Below are 21,467 nucleotides of genomic sequence, written 5' to 3'. Positions count from 1 at the left end.
TGCAGTGTTGGAACTAGCAGCCTCTCCATGCCTTACCACACTATGAATGCCACTTCTCTTGCGAAACTTTTCAAACCATCCTCTACTGGCTTTAAATTCCTCACCTTTGCCACTCGTAGAAGGATTGTTTTGCAGCAAATTGCCATGAATCTTCCTGGCTCTCACACATAACATCGAAACCGGAAGGGAAACTGGCTGCCAGTGTTTTTGTTCGCCACCAGAGCGTGTGGTTGTGAACAGATGCTTTGGCGAACATTTTGATCGTAACCCGATTTGTACATGTTCAGAAACATTTGTGACCAGAGGTTTTACTGTATACCTAAGTCTCTTTTTTTATGTCAGAGCGGCTGTGACATCATGGACCATAAGGTGCATACTAATTCAGCATGAGCAGGAACACTCAATAAAACTGAACAAAAATAATCAAGTGACGTTGAGATACGAATAAAGGAGATTCACCAGCGTTTGTGTGTCAGCTTTTATCCATCAAGATCAGAGAATGTCCAGTTCCATTGTCTCAAAACACCACTCACATTTAGTTATTCCCAGTTTCAGATAAAAAGTAACAGCGTCAGATCCCTAGGGCGGCAGAATGTATCGTGATCGTGACTGCAAGAATAAAAGTGGAAAAAAAAAAAAAACGCTTTTTACAAGTACTATAAATGTACAGCAGCTGTTACAGACACAAACCAAATGTATGTGTGTACTGTATAATATTAACAATAAGAGCAGCTCACTACTGAAAACGGTAAATATAGGAGGCAGTCAGGATCGAACCGGAGGTCTCGATTACAAGTCAGCAATTCTTACCACTTAGCCACGGAAGCTGTATCATCCTTGAACCTTTTGTGAAAGTGTTTATTTGATCTTTGGACTTCAGGCTTCACACATTATATAGTTTATGCCTACATTTTGTCATTTGTTACTAAAATATGAAAAACGTTTGTTTTAACAATGTGTTTACACAGATTATTGTAAAAACGGAACACACTTGAAATGCATGTGTTCCAAATAACGATCTATTATTTCCACTCTAAAACTCCAGCACTTCACTCCCAGATAATCAAGGCAAGAGCTGGGAGAACTTTGTGCACGTTCTGCAGTGCTGGGGTGATGGAATAGCAGGCTGCTTGCTGCTTGTCTTTATCGGCACATTTACAGGACAAAAGACAGTGACGGTGAGGTGCAAACAGATTTAAGATGGGACGGATTTACGAGTTTTTTCGTAGGCTTTGGTAATTCTAGTGTTAAGAAGAGAACCACAATAATAGACTAGTTTCCAGTTTAAAACACATGAGATTGTTACAAGTATATAAACCCAGGGCTGGATTAAGCAAATATAACTAATAGGTGAAGTTTGAAAACAAAGGGATTAACCGAAATAGAAACAAAGGACAAACCATATTAAAAACGAGAGGTTGTGCCAGTTTAACCTGCAACTCTTAAACCATGGCAAAAGTGAGCATAGTGACAACCACAAGTGAAGTCATCTCTCCCAAGCAGAAACACTGCAGCAAACAGAGGTTTCCAGATGTGCCATCCAAGCACTTTGACAAGCACAAACAAATAGGAAAGTTTGAGGATTGGCCACAGAACTGGAGTACTAGAGATGAAAGATACATGAAGCTCACCTCCCTTTGAAAAGGGGTGACGTCCTGCACCACTTTCAACTCAGAACGGACGGAAACCACTGACCTTCCACTGGTAAATCTTTCTGCAGTCTGGAGAGGTCTTCTCAGCAGTGATCTTGATTGAAGATTGGTGACCAAAAAGTCATTCTTCCAAGGTGGAAATAAAGCCAAAAGGCTCAACACATGCACAACAGCATAATGACTGGGGTGAAAAAAAAAAAATGGCAGCATGGGCTTCTGGACTGTTGAGTCCACTTTTGAAGGTTTTAGCTGTAACAGAAGACAGTCTGTCCTGAAGGCTTACTGCTGCATTTGCACAAATGGAGATTTCATTAACACTGACAGACCCCCTTCACCGCTGATGCACATGGGCAGATTCTTATTCATAACACAACAGCATCAGGGAAGTGTCCCAGTTCAATCCTGGAGATTTCAATGACAATTTAACCCAGTATTATAAACAGTAGAAAAATTAATGGAAATGTAGAATAATGAACTAAACTTGCCACCAAATTTGGCATTATAAAACCAGAGTTTTGCTCAATTACAGTGGTGTGAAAAACTATTTGCCCCCTTCCTGATTTCTTATTCTTTTGCATGTTTGTCACACAAAATGTTTCTGATCATCAAACACATTTAACCATTAGTCAAATATAACACAAGTAAACACAAAATGCAGTTTTTAAATGATGGTTTTTATTATTTAGGGAGAAAAAAAATCCAAACCTACATGGCCCTGTGTGAAAAAGTAATTGCCCCCTTGTTAAAAAATAACCTAACTGTGGTGTATCACACCTGAGTTCAATTTCCGTAGCCACCTCCAGGCCTGATTACTGCCACACCTGTTTCAATCAAGAAATCACTTAAATAGGAGCTGCCTGACACAGAGAAGTAGACCAAAAGCACCTCAAAAGCTAGACATCATGCCAAGATCCAAAGAAAGTCAGGAACAAATGAGAACAGAAGTAATTGAGATCTATCAGTCTGGTAAAGGTTATAAAGCCATTTCTAAAGCTTTGGGACTCCAGCGAACCACAGTGAGAGCCATTATCCACAAATGGCAAAAACATGGAACAGTGGTGAACCTTCCCAGGAGTGGCCGGCCGACCAAAATTACCCCAAGAGCGCAGAGACGACTCATCCGAGAGGTCACAAAAGACCCCAGGACAACGTCTAAAGAACTGCAGGCCTCACTTGCCTCAATTAAGGTCAGTGTTCACGACTCCACCATAAGAAAGAGACTGGGCAAAAACGGCCTGCATGGCAGATGTCCAAGACGCAAACCACTGTTAAGCAAAAAGAACATTAGGGCTCGTCTCAATTTTGCTAAGAAACATCTCAATGATTGCCAAGACTTTTGGGAAAATACCTTGTGGACTGATGAGACAAAAGTTGAACTTTTTGGAAGGCAAATGTCCCGTTACATCTGGCGTAAAAGGAACACAGCATTTCAGAAAAAGAACATCATACCAACAGTAAAATATGGTGGTGGTAGTGTGATGGTCTGGGGTTGTTTTGCTGCTTCAGGACCTGGAAGGCTTGCTGTGATAGATGGAACCATGAATTCTACTGTCTACCAAAAAATCCTGAAGGAGAATGTCCGGCCATCTGTTCGTCAACTCAAGCTGAAGCGATCTTGGGTGCTGCAACAGGACAATGACCCAAAACACACCAGCAAATCCACCTCTGAATGGCTGAAGAAAAACAAAATGAAGACTTTGGAGTGGCCTAGTCAAAGTCCTGACCTGAATCCAATTGAGATGCTATGGCATGACCTTAAAAAGGCAGTTCATGCTAGAAAACCCTCAAATAAAGCTGAATTACAACAATTTTGCAAAGATGAGTGGGCCAAAATTCCTCCTGAGCGCTGTAAAAGACTCATTGCAAGTTATCGCAAACGCTTGATTGCAGTTATTGCTGCTAAGGGTGGCCCAACCAGTTATTAGGTTCAGGGGGCAATTACTTTTTCGCACAGGGCCATGTAGGTTTGGATTTTTTTTTCTCCCTAAATAATAAAAACCACCATTTACAAACTGCATTTTGTGTTTACTTGTGTTATATTTGACTAATGGTTAAATGTGTTTGATGATCAGAAACATTTTGTGTGACAAACATGCAAAAGAATAAGAAATCAGGAAGGGGGCAAATAGTTTTTCACACCACTGTAAATGAAAATCCATTATACTAGAAACAAAAAAGTAACATGGTTGCTGACCATTATATATGCCAGATTAAATGCAGTCTTACATGTAAAATAAACAAATGCAATGTGGATTTATGTGGTACATTTTACATTTGGCACAGTTTTTATTTCATGATTAAAAAGAAATCAATGACATGATTCCTTGCCTTTTAATACAACACACATTACAGCATATTGCCTTTCTTTTTATGGCAAAACCAAATAAAATTACATGAGCAATCTGTGGGGCAAGGGATAAGGAGTATGAGGTGCTCCAAACCCAAATGTATGCTATCAATTGGCATTCACTCCTACCCTGAACTACAGTATCATCAAAAAGACCAAACTCTTTATACGGTGGAACTATAAACTCCACCAGTAGATGCAGATGGGCTAGTGATAGAGCTACTACTGACTTCATTTTGCTGCCTAAATTCTGTAAGCCAAGAAGAAGAAAAACATGAGACAAAGTTTAAACTGGCAACTACAGTAGTTTCAACTCAACAATGTAATGTATTGCTAATTAGCAATAATCAACACTAGAGTACTTAACGTAAAGAGTACATGTACTCAACACCACCAGTATGACACCTCTCAGCGTTTCAACTGGAAAGCTGCTTGCCCCCACCTTTTCACACAGATTAGTCATTATATTTCATTTGGTTTTGGTAAGATTAACATGTGGTCGTGTAAAGAAATGCAATGCACTCCACGTAAGCATTAAAATAAAATGTATTCAGTCTACTTTTAGTTAATGCTCTGGGCCTGTAATAAATAAAACTTTACTGACTGATACTTTCCCAGATTCCATCAAGGTGGCAGCCATTAGACCTTTCATAATGAAATATAGTTTAGACCAGAATGTTTTCAAAAATAAAATAAATGAAAAAATCCTACGCAGATTATACACTATATAATACAATTTATTTTTGCATAGCCCAATATCACACAAGAAGTGCCGCAATGGGCTTTAACAGGCCCTGCCTCTTGATAGCCCCCCAGCCTTGACTCTCTAAGAAGACAAGGAAAAACTCCCAAAAAAACCCTTGTAGGGAAAAAAATGGAAGAAACCTTGGGAAAGGCAGTTTAAAGAGAGACCCCTTTCCAGGTAGGTTGGGCGTGCAGTGGGTGTCAAAAAGAAAGGGGTCAATACAATATAATACACAGAAGAGAACAAATCCTCAATACAGTATAAAAATAAAAAACTTATAAGTACAGACCAGAATTTAACAGTAGACGATATCACATGATATGACATGGATTAGTTTAGAGTCCTGGAGACCTCAACCATCAAGCTGCTTTGTCACAGCACAGAAACAGTTGTAACAAACATTGTAAATAATGCTCTTATATTTTTCAAAGCCGGAATGCCATCACCAATGTTGCTGAGATTTATGAACAACATTTGACTGAATCATTTAATTTGCCAGCTTGAGAATTTAGTTTGCCTGTTAGACGCAGTTCTTCAGCTTTCTTTAAAAGACTGAAGAATGTAATCGTCCACTGATGGAATACTGAAAGGGTTTGACAAAAAAGTGACACTGATTATGCCTCAACAAATGTCTTGCATATCACAGCTTCAAATTAATGAGAGCTGCATTCTTAGTCTTTAATACTAGTTACTTCTCAGACAAAACCGAAGGGTAAACCTAGGCAAACAAGTCTGAGTGAAGTGAAAATAAAAACAAAATTGATATTTGCAATGATTAGGTAATAAAACTTGGAAAACTGTCACAACCAAGGACAAAGGTACTCTGCACTAAATCTATGTGTGGTCAGAAATGAAGGCTGTCATGCACTTGATCAGCAGCTTCAAACTGTTTCTCAGTTAAAAAAAAACAAAAAAAAAAAAAAAAAAACTTCAAAATTCTGAAAGTTCAAAAAACAAAACTATACTCATACTGACTGCTCTATGATATTTTGAAAATGAGTGGCACAATTGGGTATACTTAATCATCCTATCTTCGACTGCAAGTCTTACATTTTACATACAATATTTAAGAGTAACAGCTTCATAACAATCTGCAAAATCAGTTTCTGCCAAACCCACATAAGCATAACATGCTGGAGACAATCCACTATTGTGAGCATAGCGGGGGGATAATATCAACATTTTAAGAAAAATGCAGCTTTATATTTCTAAATGGAGGATGGAGGAAATTGAAGAGTTGTTAAATGTGTGCTCATTTAAGAATAATACATTTAAGGCAATACTATAAAATAATAGTTACTTAGTGGTACTAATACTTAAAATAATAAGAAATTTTCTAAATTATATGCATTAGATGATATGATTAAAAAATATAATTCACTAGACAGTGACACCCAGCACTGCCTAGGGTAGGCACCAAATAAATTCCAGAAGGAAACATCGCCTATGTTGTTCTCTTGATCAAATGAGGAACAAGAACCAGTCTCCACTACATTTTGCACAACAGTGTGTATTTGCACACCTGAACACACACATACTCAGCTTTGTAGGATATCAGAGCACAAGTGGATAGGGGTATATTGTATTAATAAAATGAAAGATGTATTAATGAATGAACTGACTACAGATGTCCATTCTAGGCACTGCATCGGCAGCAACCTGCTCACACATTAAAAAGTGAGAAGACATTTTCCACCTGATGGGAGAAATGACTGATGCTTGCATCAGATAAACTATTATGGAGACCAGACAGTTAAACACAATTAAGAAAGAAAGACAACTCTCTCTCTGAAGATATGCCAAAGTTTAGCCTTTGGACCCCCCCCCCAAAAAAATCAATGTTGACTTTATTACATTAGTTTCACATTTCTGGGAGTCAAGAAGTCTTGCCCCATTGCACCTAATAACTATTGATCTGCAAAGGTTTAAGGAATTATTTCCAGTGCCTGCAACAGAACTGGTCTGGTTATTTGACATGGGCTGTGCAACAGAACATAAGAAATTTGCAAAATTCTTGGGCCATCTACCATGTGTTCTTAGCCACTATACACCATATACTGTATTTGTCATTACAGTGATCCCTCGCTATATCGCGCTTCGCCTTTCGCGGCTTCATTCTATCGCGGATTTTATATGTAAGCATATTTAAATATATATCGCGGATTTTTTGCTGGTTCGCGGATTTCTGAGGACAATGGGTCTTTTAATTTCTGGTACATGCTTCCTCAGTTGGTTTGCCCAGTTGATTTCATACAAGGGACGCTATTGGCAGATGGCTGAGAAGCTACCCAACTTACTTTTCTCAATCTATCTCTTGCGCTGACTTTCTCTGATCCTGACGTAGGGGGTGTGAGCAGGGGGGCTGTTCACACACCTAGACGATACGGACGCTCGTCTAAAAAGGCTGAAAGATTATCTTCACGTTGCTACCTTCTGTGTGCAGCTGCTTTGTGAAGCGACATGCTGCACGGTGCTTCACATACTTAACAGCTCAAAGGGCACGTATTGATTTTTGACTTTGTTTCTCTCTCTCTCTCTCCCTGCTCCTGACGGAGGGGGTGTGAGCTGCCGCCTTCAACAGCTTTGTACCGGCGGTGCTTCGCATACTTAAAAGCCAAACAGCCCTATTGATTTGTTTGCTTTCCTCTCTTGCCTGAAGGAGGGGCCTGAGTTGCCTCGAAAGCTTGCATATTGTAATCTTTTTAGTTAGCCAATAAAAGGTGTCATTTTGCTTGGCTTTTCTCTACTCTCTGTTTCTGACAGTCTGTGCTCCTGATGCGCACTCCTTTGAAGAGGAAGATATGTTTGCATTCTTTTAATTGTGAGACTGAACTGTCATCTCTGTCTTGTCATGGAGCACAGTTTAAACTTTTGAAAAAGAGACAAATGTTTGTTTGCAGTGTTTGAATAACGTTCCTGTCTCTCTACAACCTCCTGTGTTTCTGCGCAAATCTGTGACCCAAGCATGACAATATAAAAATAACCATATAAACATATGGTTTCTACTTCGCGGATTTTCTTATTTCGCGGGTGGCTCTGGAACGCAACCCCCGCGATGGAGGAGGGATTACTGTATATTGTTTGTTACGGCATGTAATTTTGGGTTTGCATTTTTAATTATAATTTAATTACTACACCTGATCTTTGACTCTAGGTCCAACTCTTTTTCCCCATGGAGACAGGCTGGAAAATTAGCCTCTGAGGTTCACAGTTTGAATATTCATAATTGTAGAGTATTCTGTTCATGGTTAGCATCTGAATTATCACATTAAGTTATGCTGCCTAGCCTCTGATGCCATATTCTGAAACACATGCCAATGAATGGCACCTCTGAAGTTGCATATAAAACATTACTCATGTAACACTTGCTAGGAAAGCTACTTAACTCCTGATGTTTCTTTATAAAGCTCGCATTAGTTAAATGGCTCCTAATCTCTGAAGTTACATACAAAAAGGTATTTCTTTCTAAGGGTACATAATCTCAAGTTTTACAAACTAAAGTAGGTCAATGGCAACTCAAACATTATAATTAATCCATAACTTAAAGGAAAAGCTATCTTCAAATATTAATAATAGAGTCAGATTAAGAGATCCACACCCTTATTCTATTCTTTATGTGGTGCGACACCTGCAGCTTAAAAGGTGCTGAAACAAACAACTCAAATAACCACAAATGCATAATTAATATACATAAATTAATAGCCAGCTAAAAAGGAGTAAAGTTTTATATATTAGATGGAAAAAAAAACACACTTTGACGCCCTTAAACTTGTTTTTAACATTTAATCTAAAGCTGTGCAACCTGAGTATTAGACCTTGTTTACTTTTTTTTGATTAAGAATGTTACATTCTGAAAGAAAAAAAAAAACATTTGCAGAAGTAGCAGCACCATCGTATGGCTGAAATATGAACTGCAGTACCACACAATATTCAACAAGGATTTACATTTTAAACCAAACAGCTGCATACAGATTCACATAAAATGCATTAAAGGTGAAACAAAAACTTCAAAGGCAATTAATGATAATACTTGGTGCACATTACCCTGGAATCACCATATAAATCCTTGATGCACCAGTCACAGTTGAAATAAACACACAACTTGAACAATTATGTACATTTTTTATTTATTGATATTTTTAAATAACAATATTAAGCAAATGCAAACAAAGTAAATGCTGATTGTAGCTTTCTTGTAGAAGAAGCTAGCCAAATTTAGCACAGGGCAGTCTCTAGAGGAAGGGCAGATTATAATAACCAATAACTTTTATACTGTTTGTGAAAATACTCCATCCATCCCTTGAATCCACTCATTTCAGCACAAGATCAGTTGGAGGGTTTCATTCCTATACAGAGGTTTATTAAGATTTTAATAGCCATTTATTAAGTATGTTGAACCCATGATTTTGAGGAAAAAAACAGCTTTCATTTCAGGCAAATATTCATTAAATCAGTAGCAGGTACACCATATTCAATAACAACCTGAGTACAGCTATTTGTATTTTTAAATGACTAAATATGACAAAATAAAGTCAATCATTTTAAAGGGGACAGGGGATTCAATTTGTTTCATGCTGCGAACATACTGGACTAGCATAAGAATGTCCAAACAATTGTTGCTCAAGTACACCTATATATTAATACAGACTTAAAAGTTAGCACTTCTTCCTCTCATTCAGCTCTGCATTGAACAATAAAAAAGCTATTTAACATGACAGAAGCACTGACTGAGCAGTGCACATGCCAATTATGTGGAATAAATATTAATTAGCTTCGTGTATTCTAAATTTTACACATGTAAACTATATATAACATTTAGCCTAATCTTGACTGTGCAACAAGAATGGGACTGAAGATATTTTACTGTAACCAGGATGTGCATTTTGTTATGTTCTTATTTGTCGTTATGCAAAACAGATTATTTCACTTTTTGCAATAGCAAGTTCCTAATCAAATGTACAGGTGTAAATTTAGGATAGTGTTTTTTTTTTTGGTCAAATTCATGCAGCCAATGGTCCCAGACTAAGTTCCACATGGTGGACAAGCCAGACTGCCTCTGTTCCTTGTTCCCCTTCCTCCATGGGGCGGATTGGTGTCGCCAGATTTCTGAAGTCATGTCGGAGTTTAAATGACACTGTCACTTCCCCCTCCTCCTGCTGTGGTGTGACCTTGATAAAAAATCCAATTTTGTTGGATTTTCTAAAAGCAACAATGCTGTTAATAAAAAAAAAAAAAATTAATAGCTAATACATTTATAAAAGTGCAATTTCTTCAAAATATTTAATAATAATTGATAATTATCTAATGAACTAGAAAATCAAAAAATATGATTCTGAGACACACAATCTTTTCCACTATAGTATTTAATTTTATGAAGATTACCAAAGTTGCCAAATGATGTCAAAAACTCTTTCGAAATTCCAAATTATTGTGACAAAATGCTTTGGTTTATGATTTGGAAAAGTTATGCTGCTGCTATGAAGTTTGACTATTTCCATGCAAAATGTGACTTAATGTCTTTGGTTATATTTCTGTAATGTGCAAAGTCTTGACTTTCTACAGCAGGGTTATTATTTGGAGGTGGCAACAGCTGCATAAGTTTATTTTTGTTATATTCAAAGTCGCTCTGATGTTCAGAAGATAGCAAAAAATGAACAGGATATGAACACACCTCATAAAAAAATGATTTCATTTTACTGCTGAAGATAAATCACACCAGGAAAATTGTAATAAATGTATGGTATGAAACAATCTATAACAAAACCCAGACATCTGAAAATTGCAGGAAATGTTTTAAAGGCAGATGAAGTCCACAGATTGTTTCATTTATTCAACGGAAAAATCATGTATTATTTAAAGTGATTTAAGAATACTATCTGGCACTTGAAGTTGGGATAGCCAAGCAGAACTGTAAAGTTACATTATCAGACCACAGAGTAGCTCGAGAGAAATGGCTGTCCCCAGAAAAGACAAAAGACAACAGTACCTACATGACGGAATGTATTTTGGCAACACAAGCTATGAGAAAGCCACCGAGCAAAATGTCCACTTTGCTATTAAACTGCATGGTTCTAAAGAAAATGTAATGACATTGAAACTAGACCCATTAACATTATTGGTTTAGACTAAAAACCTCTGAAATGCTAAACTAATACTAATCTTTCATAACCAACCATTCTTCTAATTTATTTCCTCGCCTTAGTGGCCATATGGCCATTTGTCATCAACAGTGTTAGTGGATCTAACATTATCATTATTTGTTTGTATTAGTATAACTGATACTGCCCTGTTTTACAGTGAGATTAACATTATTTATATGTCTGTGCATGAAGTTCTCAAAGTTTAAAAATTTACTATTAATGTATTACAGTATTAAATTTCTGCAGAAATGCTCAGCATGCATTTAGTGAAAAGTGATATAGAAAATTAAACTAAATATAGATAATCTATGAAAGAAATACATACTCTGGGTCATCCTGAAAATCTTGAGGTTCTGCTAACTCATCATATTCAGCTGCAGCATCTTTGCCAGCCAAGACTAGCTCCTTAGGTGAAAGCACAACCTACAGTACATAATAGGTAAACATACGCCAACATTATAAACAGTTAAGCCTAAATACCCTTGATACCCTTAACCAGTAGCCATTATAAAAAATACTTCTGTATAAAGTAAACAATCAACGTGACAGTATGGAAAGTACACTATAAAAATGCTTGTTCCCTGTCCACCACTAACTCAGCGTAAGATCTTTGGTATGCAAATTAACCTGCCAGTCATGAAACTGAAAAATAAGCTAACAATTGTATTATGTAAACTGCATTAGATAAAACTATCTGCTAAGTCGGTAGAAAAATTACTCCTGCCCTGTATGTTTCCCACTCACAGTATAATAACTGTATAAGAATAATTCACTAAAAATTCATTTTCATGTTAAAAACAGGAGAGGAAAAGAAGGCCATCAACATTCTACTTAAAAACAGTCATCAGATTCTTATGTATCCTTTAAGACTCTGTACAACCTAAAATGTCTTGCCTACATTAAACAAAAATTTGCTAGTGGTTAGCCAGAAAGTAAAACAGTATTAATTAATGTACCCCTCACATTTAATGCGAGTACGCCAGATTACATACTTTTGCAGTGCTTTGGTCATCCTGGTCTCCTTCTTCGCATGGAAGTAAAGTAACATGTGTGAGATTCTCTACAGGGTTTGTCAAGGTTAAAAGGACTTGACTCTCCTAAACAAACAAACAAACAAACCAACAAACAAAGGACAGTTCACATTATGACTATGGTAAAATTATATAAATTTACATATATTATGTAATGTAGTTTACAGTTTTTTTTTTTTTTTAAACTACATCTAAAAATGGAAAATAGCATACAGATATTCAAAGTCCTTTCTAGAAACAGTACTATGTTCTACATGTGTTAAGGCATGTATCAGTTGTCAGTAAACCCAGCATTCGCAGTGTAACACCCTACAATGGTTTAAAAAACTAACTAACTTCATGTGTGTTCACTTAAAGTGGCTGAGAAAGAAAACATAAATAAATAATTAATAATAAAAAAACCTACAGCTTGGTGCTGGCGGTATGACCAAAATTCTATATCACGGTATTTTTCAAAATTGTACCGGTTTCACGGTATTCAATGGTATTTTTTCCCATGCATGAGTTAACCACATTTTCCACTACAATTACTGCAGTAGACTGGCTAAGAATAACCTCTTCCACTGTGATGAGAATTGTACAAAAAAACATTTTAAATGTGCACACAAGTATTAATACAGGTTTGCAAGGCTCCATAAAGTGATAGTTTTCAAGGAGGGGGGCACTAATGAAGAGAAGGAATCACATTGCATGACAGTTGCTTTCAAAATATAGAACCTTTTTATTGAACAAATTTTGCAAACAACTTAAACTACAATTTTGACAACAAATTGTCAACCATCCAAAGAGGCATTTAGACTTAGTTAAATATCCAGAGGTGCTTGTCAAAAGTTGTATTGCACTGCACATGTCTTAGAAAAGGAACAAATGGTAAATATTTTTTTTAAACCAACTACACTTTCTGTTAATGTTAACAATCTCTGTCCACTGACATGTTAAAGTCACTTTTTAAACAACTTTACCATCATTAAACTGCATAATCTTTAAACTAATAAATAATAACAATAAGATAAATAATTGTGCAACTTCCAGTAATAATACCATTACTTCAAAACTTCAAGCCCAGGTACATTAAACAGTATTCACCAAAATAAAATAAAACAAGTGCAACTTGGTGATGGCATCTTTACCAACTGAACCATCATATTGCAGATTGCATTAATATGGACCTTGCTTCAAGCTAAGCTATATACATAAATAATAAAACTGCAACTTGTATTTATAATGCTATTTGTGGTATAGTGGGTCCACGGCTTCAAAAAAAAAAAAAAAAAAAGGCCCGTTTTTAAATCCAGTTCTCTGTGTCCGTCTCCGTGGGCTCGTTTGCACGACTGCAGGGAGCTGATGAGGTGATTGGGGCGAGTCACACCTGATCGTTCTCAATTGCTTCATCGGCTTACTGCAGCGTGTGAATAATGCGCTACGCCCACAGGGATGTATATTTATGGGCTGGCAGGATAGGGGAAGGAAAAAAGAAAAGATAGAACACAAGGAGGTTAAAGAAGGGAAAAGGCAGTCAAGGGAGACGATCCAGACACCAGGAAGGAGAAGGCAGCACGAGGTGGGGCTCCATGAGGGAGCACAGGATGAGGCAATCTAGGGCTGGTTGGTGAAGTGTGCATGCACGGGGCACACTTTAATAAAGGACATCATTGTTGGGGAGAGTGCTGATTGGGTAGTCGCGGCCAAGGCGGAAGTACAGGGAAGGGCGGAATGAGTGACAGAATCACCGGCCTCTAGCAGATGCTTCAAAGGCCGCCTGACGCGTCACACAAGACAGAGAGGGTGGGACCTATAAAATATCGCATGGCTGATCCAATCGGATTTCGGTAAATGAGGGAAGATCTATAACATAAGGCATGAAAAATCCAATCAGGTACTGAGACGCGGAGACCAGCTTCCCTAAAGAGGTGGGATTAGTGTTTGTTGTTGTGCAAGTGTTCACTCTGAGGATGTCAGATTTGCGATTAAGAAGCTTGGCCCGGTAAAGTGTAAAGTGTCAGTCGTTGAAGGGGTTTTCCTAAATATACGAATTTTCATGATATTACAATAGGATGACTTTTAAAAGTAGATTTATTTTTGCGCACATAAAATCCGTTGCTGGAGAGACGCCACACATACAATAATCAGCTGCATGCCAGCACATATTGCTGGGGAGATTCTGCTGATTGCCCACTGTTGTGACAGAAAATTAAATGCATATTACGGCCATCAAAGCCAGTATTACTGTCAGAGAAAATTACAGGCATTTTACGGAAATACAAACCAGTATTACTGCGAGAGAAAATTAAAGGCACACAATACAGTGACGCATATTACAGCAACATACAAGCCAGTATTACTGTAGGAGAGAATATTACGGACATACAAGCCTATATTACTGTGACCATCTACTAACAACATGCCACCCAAAAAAAAGGACACGTCAAGTTGGACAAAAGACACAGACAATCAAATCCTATATAAGCAACATCTCCTGGAAGAACAGTCAGCTCAGCAAGTAAAGATCAACAAAAGAAAGGCTGAAAGACAAAAAAAAATACGAGCAAACAGATCGATTTAAGAAAAAGAAAATGAGCATCAGAAAAATGCTAAAAGAGAAACACTCAGAAGAGCAAATAGATCTATAGAACAGGAAAATGAGCTTAAAAATAATTCTCAAAGAGAAAGACAAAGACAAGCAAATAGATCTATTGAAGAGGAAAATGAGCGTCAGAAAAATGCCAAAACACACAGAGCTAAGAGAGCAAGTCTTATTGCGGATGAACGAAAATTACTGCGTCAGCAACAAGCTAAAATAAAGAGAGGCAGGATAAGAGATCTTCAAACAGACACAACACATCAATCCACAGAGGAGAGGATAAATGTAATATTAATTATACTTACTGTATTGTCATATCCATTTCTATTTTATTTTTATTATTATTTTACATTTACTATAGACTATATATATATATATATATATATATATATATATATATATATATATATATATATATATATATATATATATATATATATATATATATATATACACACACACACACACATACATATAAATACATATAAATATACATACATACATATACATATACATTTGCAGCTGGAGATCCACAAAGGGAGAAAAAAATGAATCACATATCATAAAGTAGTTTTTATTCCTGAGCTTTCAACCCCTGCCAGGGGTCTTCATCAGAGGATAATGCTTAGGCTTACAAGAATCAAAGGCAATATATATGAAAAAATTACGTGGGGGGGGTGGGAGAGGTGGCTAAGACAGTGTGATTTGAGGGGGTGGGGGGTATTGGGTGTACAGTTTATTTATTATGAACATATTCTTCTTAAGTTTGCATATGCTGGATTTATGTCCAAGTGTCTATTGATGGCGTTCTCATTTGATAGCCAAAATTCGGCCAGCGCTCTGGCACTTTTAGTACTGGCCTTAAATTTTACTTGTACATTGTCCCAGTTAAATGTATGTCCTGTTGATTTAGTATGCGTATAGATCAATGAAAGCGAGTCCTTTCTTCTGACGGCGTTGCGATGTTCCTGTATACGTGTTGCGATTCTTTTTGAAGTTTATCCTATGTGTACCACTGAGCAAGAACTGCATGGAATACTATAAACTGCGTTTCGTGTTTCTGCTGTCAATTTCTTGTTTTTAGCATTAAAGAGGACCGTGCGCTAATTGTGTGCTATTCTGACGCCTGACTTGGCCAGGATGCACGCTGTACCTTCAGACACCTTGTGGTGAAAAGGGAGTGAGTGCCAGGTGGGGTGGGGGTTCTGATTCAAGTCCAGGGGTGCGGAAATCCAACGACCGAGCCGGGCAAATTGACCGTCGGACAAGCGTGTTTTTCTGGTTTCAGTTGTCCGCGGACAAGTGCAAGAGACAAGAGAAAAAATAATTACATGTATATGTGCTGTGCAGGGCACATCTTTACCACTACTTTCAAATTTTAAACATTTGGGTATGTACTTCGTGCGGAAACTGTCTACTTAAGCATGTTCTTCATGTCTGAAATTGGTCTTCAATATTGTTTACAAAATGACGGCTGATTTTTCAAAGGGGAAGCACTCTTATGGTCTTACTTAAGTATTTTACCCTACTATTTACACGCTTGGAGATGCGGTCATTTTTTCATGCTGACATTACGATGTACTCTGATGATTTTTCATTTTAATCAATAACTTTTATATATTACCAGTAACGGCGTACTGCACGATAACATGCAGTGAATACACTTGACTTGAGCATTCCTAGTTTTCATCCTCTTTCTCTGTCTCTGTTTAGCATTCGTTTGCTCCGAGGTTGATGCGCTTGCTGCTTCCTGAGCAGCTCTTCTTTTCTCCAGCCTAGCGGCTCACTGCTTCTCTTCTTTCATTGGCATCTTTTCGCGTTAAAACTGATTGTTAGTTTTTGTGTTGCAATTACTTAGTACGTTTTCTTTAATTTTTCACTTAAGCTGGCACTTAAGTCTTCAATCTGCCACAAGAATGATTAGCGAAGGTGGTGGGGAATGAGAACGGCGCATATATGCATGCGCCGCATGGCCTCCCTGCTGCGCGGTACTGAGAGTTGATTCAACAATAAAATAAAATAAGAATGAAGAGTAGTACAAATCATCACCCCGAAAGCGGATAGTAGACGTCTCGTAGTATATGTGTACCAAATTTCAAGTCAATAGGTGAAACGGTTTGCGAGCTACAGGTGATTTAAAATCCTGGACAGACAAACGAACAGCCACGGTAGCGTATTATAGAAGACAATTGATAAAATTCATTGTTTCTACATAAAAATGTGGTCATTTTACTTACAATGCAAATGTTTTCACCACATAAAGCTTGTTAGGCAGTTAATCTTTCCTGAAATTTGCGATTTTGCATAGGTTGTGATAGCCTATATTGAGGAGTTAAGAAATTTATTGCGTGACAACATAAATTTTGATGAGCTGTCTATAGATCGTTTTTGATTAGAGAATTTTTCATATAAAACAAGTTGGTTTCACGCTGTCAGTTTATTAAAAATAAAGAAGAAAATATTCTAACGGTTTCCAAATGTTATGAAATATCTATAAAAATCTTCACTTAGACGTGATTATTTTTTCCTCTTGTGTGAGATTACTCTTTAGTAAAGAGTTCTCTAAGAACCCGCCTGACTCAGGAAAACCTTCAAAACCAGATGCGCATTGTTGTTAATGGCAAACCTTTAGAAGAGTAGGACCCACTACCAGCTGTGGAATTCTGGCTATCATCTGGCAACAGGCACATCACTCATAAAAACCTGAAAAGTCATCAGCAATCAACTTCTGCAGGACCGTCAGTCCAGGAACCATGCAGTTCAGCTCAAGCAGAAATGAACAGCATTCAGCCCATGCTGTCTGAGATGGTAAAGATTCTTGGGGGAGAAGATGTTACAAGACAAAAGCTGAAGAACATGGCAAAAAATGAGCCAGGACAGTGTTCTGTTATGTAACTGTAATATGTGAAACAGAACTAGTGTAGCTATATATAATGAAAGCATTGTTTATTAGTGAGTTAAAATGATAAGAGAATCTTTTATATAACGTTCTAGAGCAAGGTGGCAAAATACTACTCCCTGAAAGAACTTTTTTCAGTTTTAAAATGGAAGGCAGTTTTGGTATCAATAAAAGAGATCAGAAAAAATAAACTATTTTTCACTTTTGTTATTTGTTTATGGGCAAGTGAATTTAACTGGCGGACAAGTGGATTTTCTAAGTTTACTTGTCCGTGGACAAGTAGAAAAAAATTTGATTTCCACACCCCTGAAGTCGATTGCTTGCCAAGTTTTTTGGCGTCTTCTGTGTAAGCTCCGATTAATGAATGTTTTTGAGTATCCGTTTGAAGTGAAAAGATGGAAGAGATAGCGTCTCTCATTCATTTTTGTTTCCTTCGTATTCCAATGGGTGTGGACTCTTCTGACGTTGTGTCGCTATATACCATGATTCCGATTCATCTGGCCACAGAAACACTATTTCATTTCCACACTTTGCTCTTTTAAATACTTTTTTGCAAACTGTAACCTGGTCATCCTGTTTTTGTGGCTAACTAGTAGATTGCATCTTGCAGTGAGGCCTCAGTATTTCTGTTCATGAAGTCTTCTGACACATACACATCTGCCTCCTGAAGACTGTTTCTAATCTGTCGGACAACCATTTGGGACTTTTTCTTTACCACTCCGAGGATTCTTCTGTCCTCAGCAGTGGAAGTTTTCCTTCCTTTTTTGCAACATTCTTGCACATAGACTTAGAAAATGAAATTGCAAAAGAGAAACTGCATTTTCATTTTCATTTCCTTTCTTGCAGAAAATACTTCCCATACTCTGAGTAGCCTAGTTAATAGATACAGATTTTTCCGTAAGTAAAATTATTTGGTCATGTAAACCCTTAACCAGGATACAGTTCATGATTTTGTAGGCCGAGCATGTCCCACTGCACTCCGTTGACCTGCTTAACTTCACCCACACTTTCAGCAGCCACAGGTGGTAGGTATTACCCACAATATAAGCTTCCTGAGGCAAATGCTTGGGTGATCTCATTATTCCTTCTCCTGGATGAAATAATCTGTCTCAGTATTTCAGAAATCACTAAATTTATACTGATGTGCTGAAAATACAGCGCTGAGCTGAGCACCACAATCTCATAGTGTAGGGTAACACGTAATGTAAAAAGTAAGATGTGTCAAGTATTCAGATTACTTTTAACAATCTAACACAATACTTATTTTTATTGAAGTAAAAATACCACCGTTATTATTACTGCAGAAGCACTGGGTGTAAGGCATGATGCATAGGTACTGGTGAGTGCTTCTTTGCAGAGATTAAATGCCAAGTAGAAAAGAGTGTGCTGCATGCAATCCAGTAAAAGAAAAATATTAAAGTGTCATCTTAGTTTTAATCCAGCTATTTGCTATAGATATGTTGAAACAGTGTAATCGGATAACACAGTGTTCATACAATGAATGACCAGGGGCTCAGGTCGGGGATGTAAAAAGGGGATGGATGTTATCACTTCACAGCACATGAATGATCAAATGTATTTATATAAAACAAGAAAACTATCACAGGTTTCATGCTTGTTGGATTTATAGTGGCTGATGAAGATATTTAACACTTTTTGGTGCAGTTTAATGAGATCAGAGCATTTTGACAAAGGAGAACTTCAAAAGATAATTTGCTCATTTAAACATGGATTTTTACAAAACCAGGCTTCTGCCTTCATGTGTGCATGTAAACACACTAAGTGTTATCTTGACAGACAGAAATTAGTAAAACAGTGGGGCACATAAACAGGTTGACATATTCATAGTCACATCAACAAGGTAAGGAACATTTCATATACATACAGCAACACCTAACCACTCTGATTTAATGAGAAGTCAAGCAACATCCATAATGGCTAACACAGTATAACACACTAGTACCACTTTGATTTAGAAATCTATTTGACACAGTATGAATAAAAAAGCTACAGATGACTTTATTTCAATAAAATGTCTTGTGGACATTTAAAATATTTTACAAAGGATTACAGTGGAAAAATAAAAGACAAGTGCAACAAAAGTCGAGTTGCACTTGATTACTTATATTTACCTTTCAGTATATCAAGTACTAATAGCAGTGTTTTGTTTTGGAAAAGTGTACAGAAAAGGTACTTTAAACTCTAAGGTTCTTTTGATATTGGTGAACAAGTTAATACTAGAACTGCCTAAATTGTAGCCGAAATTTACATGTACAGTACATCCCAATGTGATATTCACTCATCATTCATATTTCAAAACACAATGGTGGCCAAGGGCCTGTTATGGTCCCTGCCAAGTTACACATCAAATAAAAAAACTTCAGAATAACTTAGCAAGGGTCAAAAGCTGCTTCAAGAGTCACAATTTTGCTTTGACTTCACATATCATTACCTTTGAAAGGGCTGCAAAAACTCAAACCGAGAAATACGGCCAAGGCTGGCGAACTCAGCTTCAAAAACCTATCTTAGCTAGAAGCTGGCTATCTTATCATTACCCCTGAAAAGGCTGCACCATTCTAACAGGATGATCACAGCTCAAACATTCAAGACATACTCTAAGAAGTCCTCCTGTCAGGTTGTTTTGATAGCAAAACAGGGGCATACAAGGAAACAACTTGAACAAGCACACTGGGGCACATGATATCAAAAAAAGTTTTAGTGAGAAAAAATTCAAACTTTACTCATTACGAATGTTAATTTGCAGAGAAACCAGACATTAAATACAAGTCAAAGGTAAAAGAAAAGATCCAACCTGAATGATTCAAATCATTGTCAATACAGCAAGCTTTGCTTTAGTATAAGCAGAAGAAACAGATGTGTATATTTCAAAGACGCCATTCTCCTTAATCCAACTGAGGTGCTCCTTAAAAGTATGTCCCTTCATGGCACAGTCTTAATCTGCTACTTCTTCACTGGGTTGTACATGTATATATACACATGTATATTTTAGGTTATGCTGTACTTTCATTCCTAGACTGCATGATATTTCAAAGAAACTTCAGAATTACCTACAGTTCTATAATATAGCTATGGTTTTGGCCACAATGTTCATGTACATAAAAGCTTCAATTTATCTAAACAAAATGCTTAAGTATTACCAGTCTTATTTAATAAACTAACACAACCTCCCATTTTAATTCCTATTGCAAAACGTGTGGAAGAAAAATTGAAAAAAACTTAAGAACATATTTGAAAAGATACAAAGAAACAAAAGCTGAAGATTTCACTTACCTTCATATATCGCAGATTAGGTATTGACATTATTCTTACTTCAGGAATGTAATTTCTTAAATAAAAATGAAAAAAAAAGAAAATAATGAATGCATTTAGTTTGAGTAGACCATACCAGTTATATCAACATTAAAGAACAAAAAAAGGAAAAGTCAATGTGTTTGAAATGCAATCACCATGTCATTCAGTGAACTGGACACTTATTAACCAGAATCCTTGAAGCCGGAGAAAATACTGGTAATGCTGGGCCACCTTAATTTTACTCGCACCTCCTCATCACTGTGTTTATTGGATACCGATAGTACCTTTGTTTTGGGTTTCAGTTTTCACACATTGACAGTAACATGTAAATTGAACAATTTCTTTATATTTGGTTTTATTCTTGTTTTGTTTTACCTTTTATGAAAGTGTTTATTTGAAATTTGGACTTCAGTCTTCACACTTAAATATTTCACCAGGTCTTTAATATCCTGATGCTGTTTCTCATTCTTCTTGTTTAGGTCATTTATTTCTTGACTTGGGGGTGGTTAATGGGTATTAGCGGACAGTGGATATGAAAGAGCCATGCTCAATTCCAATAATCCTCCTGGAAATCGACAAATCCTCCTTGCCTGCCATGCTTACAGTTTCGCTCCCACCTTTGCTTTCGGCTAGAGCCGTTGCTGCAGCGTCAGGTCCTGGTAGATCTATTCCTTTGCCCATCTGTTCCAGGCACAGTCTCTGTTAGGCTGCACTGTGACCTTGAGGCCTATTTTGACTCTGATGAAATTTTAGCTATCTT

General features: G+C 37.1%; 1 protein-coding gene across 2 annotated transcripts in view; it reads right to left on the bottom strand.

Annotated features, from left to right (window-relative positions):
* Positions 1–8,854: 8,854 nt before the first annotated feature.
* dctn4 (dynactin 4) overlaps positions 8,855–21,467 on the bottom strand; it is a 64,414-nt gene continuing 51,801 nt past the window's right edge. For both annotated transcript variants that reach the window (XM_028813715.1, XM_051934155.1), the window contains 4 exons: positions 20,687–20,741; positions 11,877–11,981; positions 11,210–11,307; positions 8,855–9,958 (listed from right to left, as the gene is read on the bottom strand). In XM_028813715.1, the coding sequence (XP_028669548.1) occupies positions 9,745–9,958; positions 11,210–11,307; positions 11,877–11,981; positions 20,687–20,741 (472 nt within the window). In that variant the 3' untranslated portion in view covers positions 8,855–9,744. The remainder of the gene's footprint in view (positions 9,959–11,209; positions 11,308–11,876; positions 11,982–20,686; positions 20,742–21,467) is intronic.

The sequence above is a fragment of the Erpetoichthys calabaricus genome, chromosome 11 (genome assembly GCF_900747795.2).
Source record: "Erpetoichthys calabaricus chromosome 11, fErpCal1.3, whole genome shotgun sequence".
Taxonomy (NCBI): domain Eukaryota; kingdom Metazoa; phylum Chordata; class Cladistia; order Polypteriformes; family Polypteridae; genus Erpetoichthys; species Erpetoichthys calabaricus.
The sequence above is the reverse complement of the archived record's forward strand: the minus strand, read 5'-3'. Positions and strand labels throughout refer to the sequence as shown.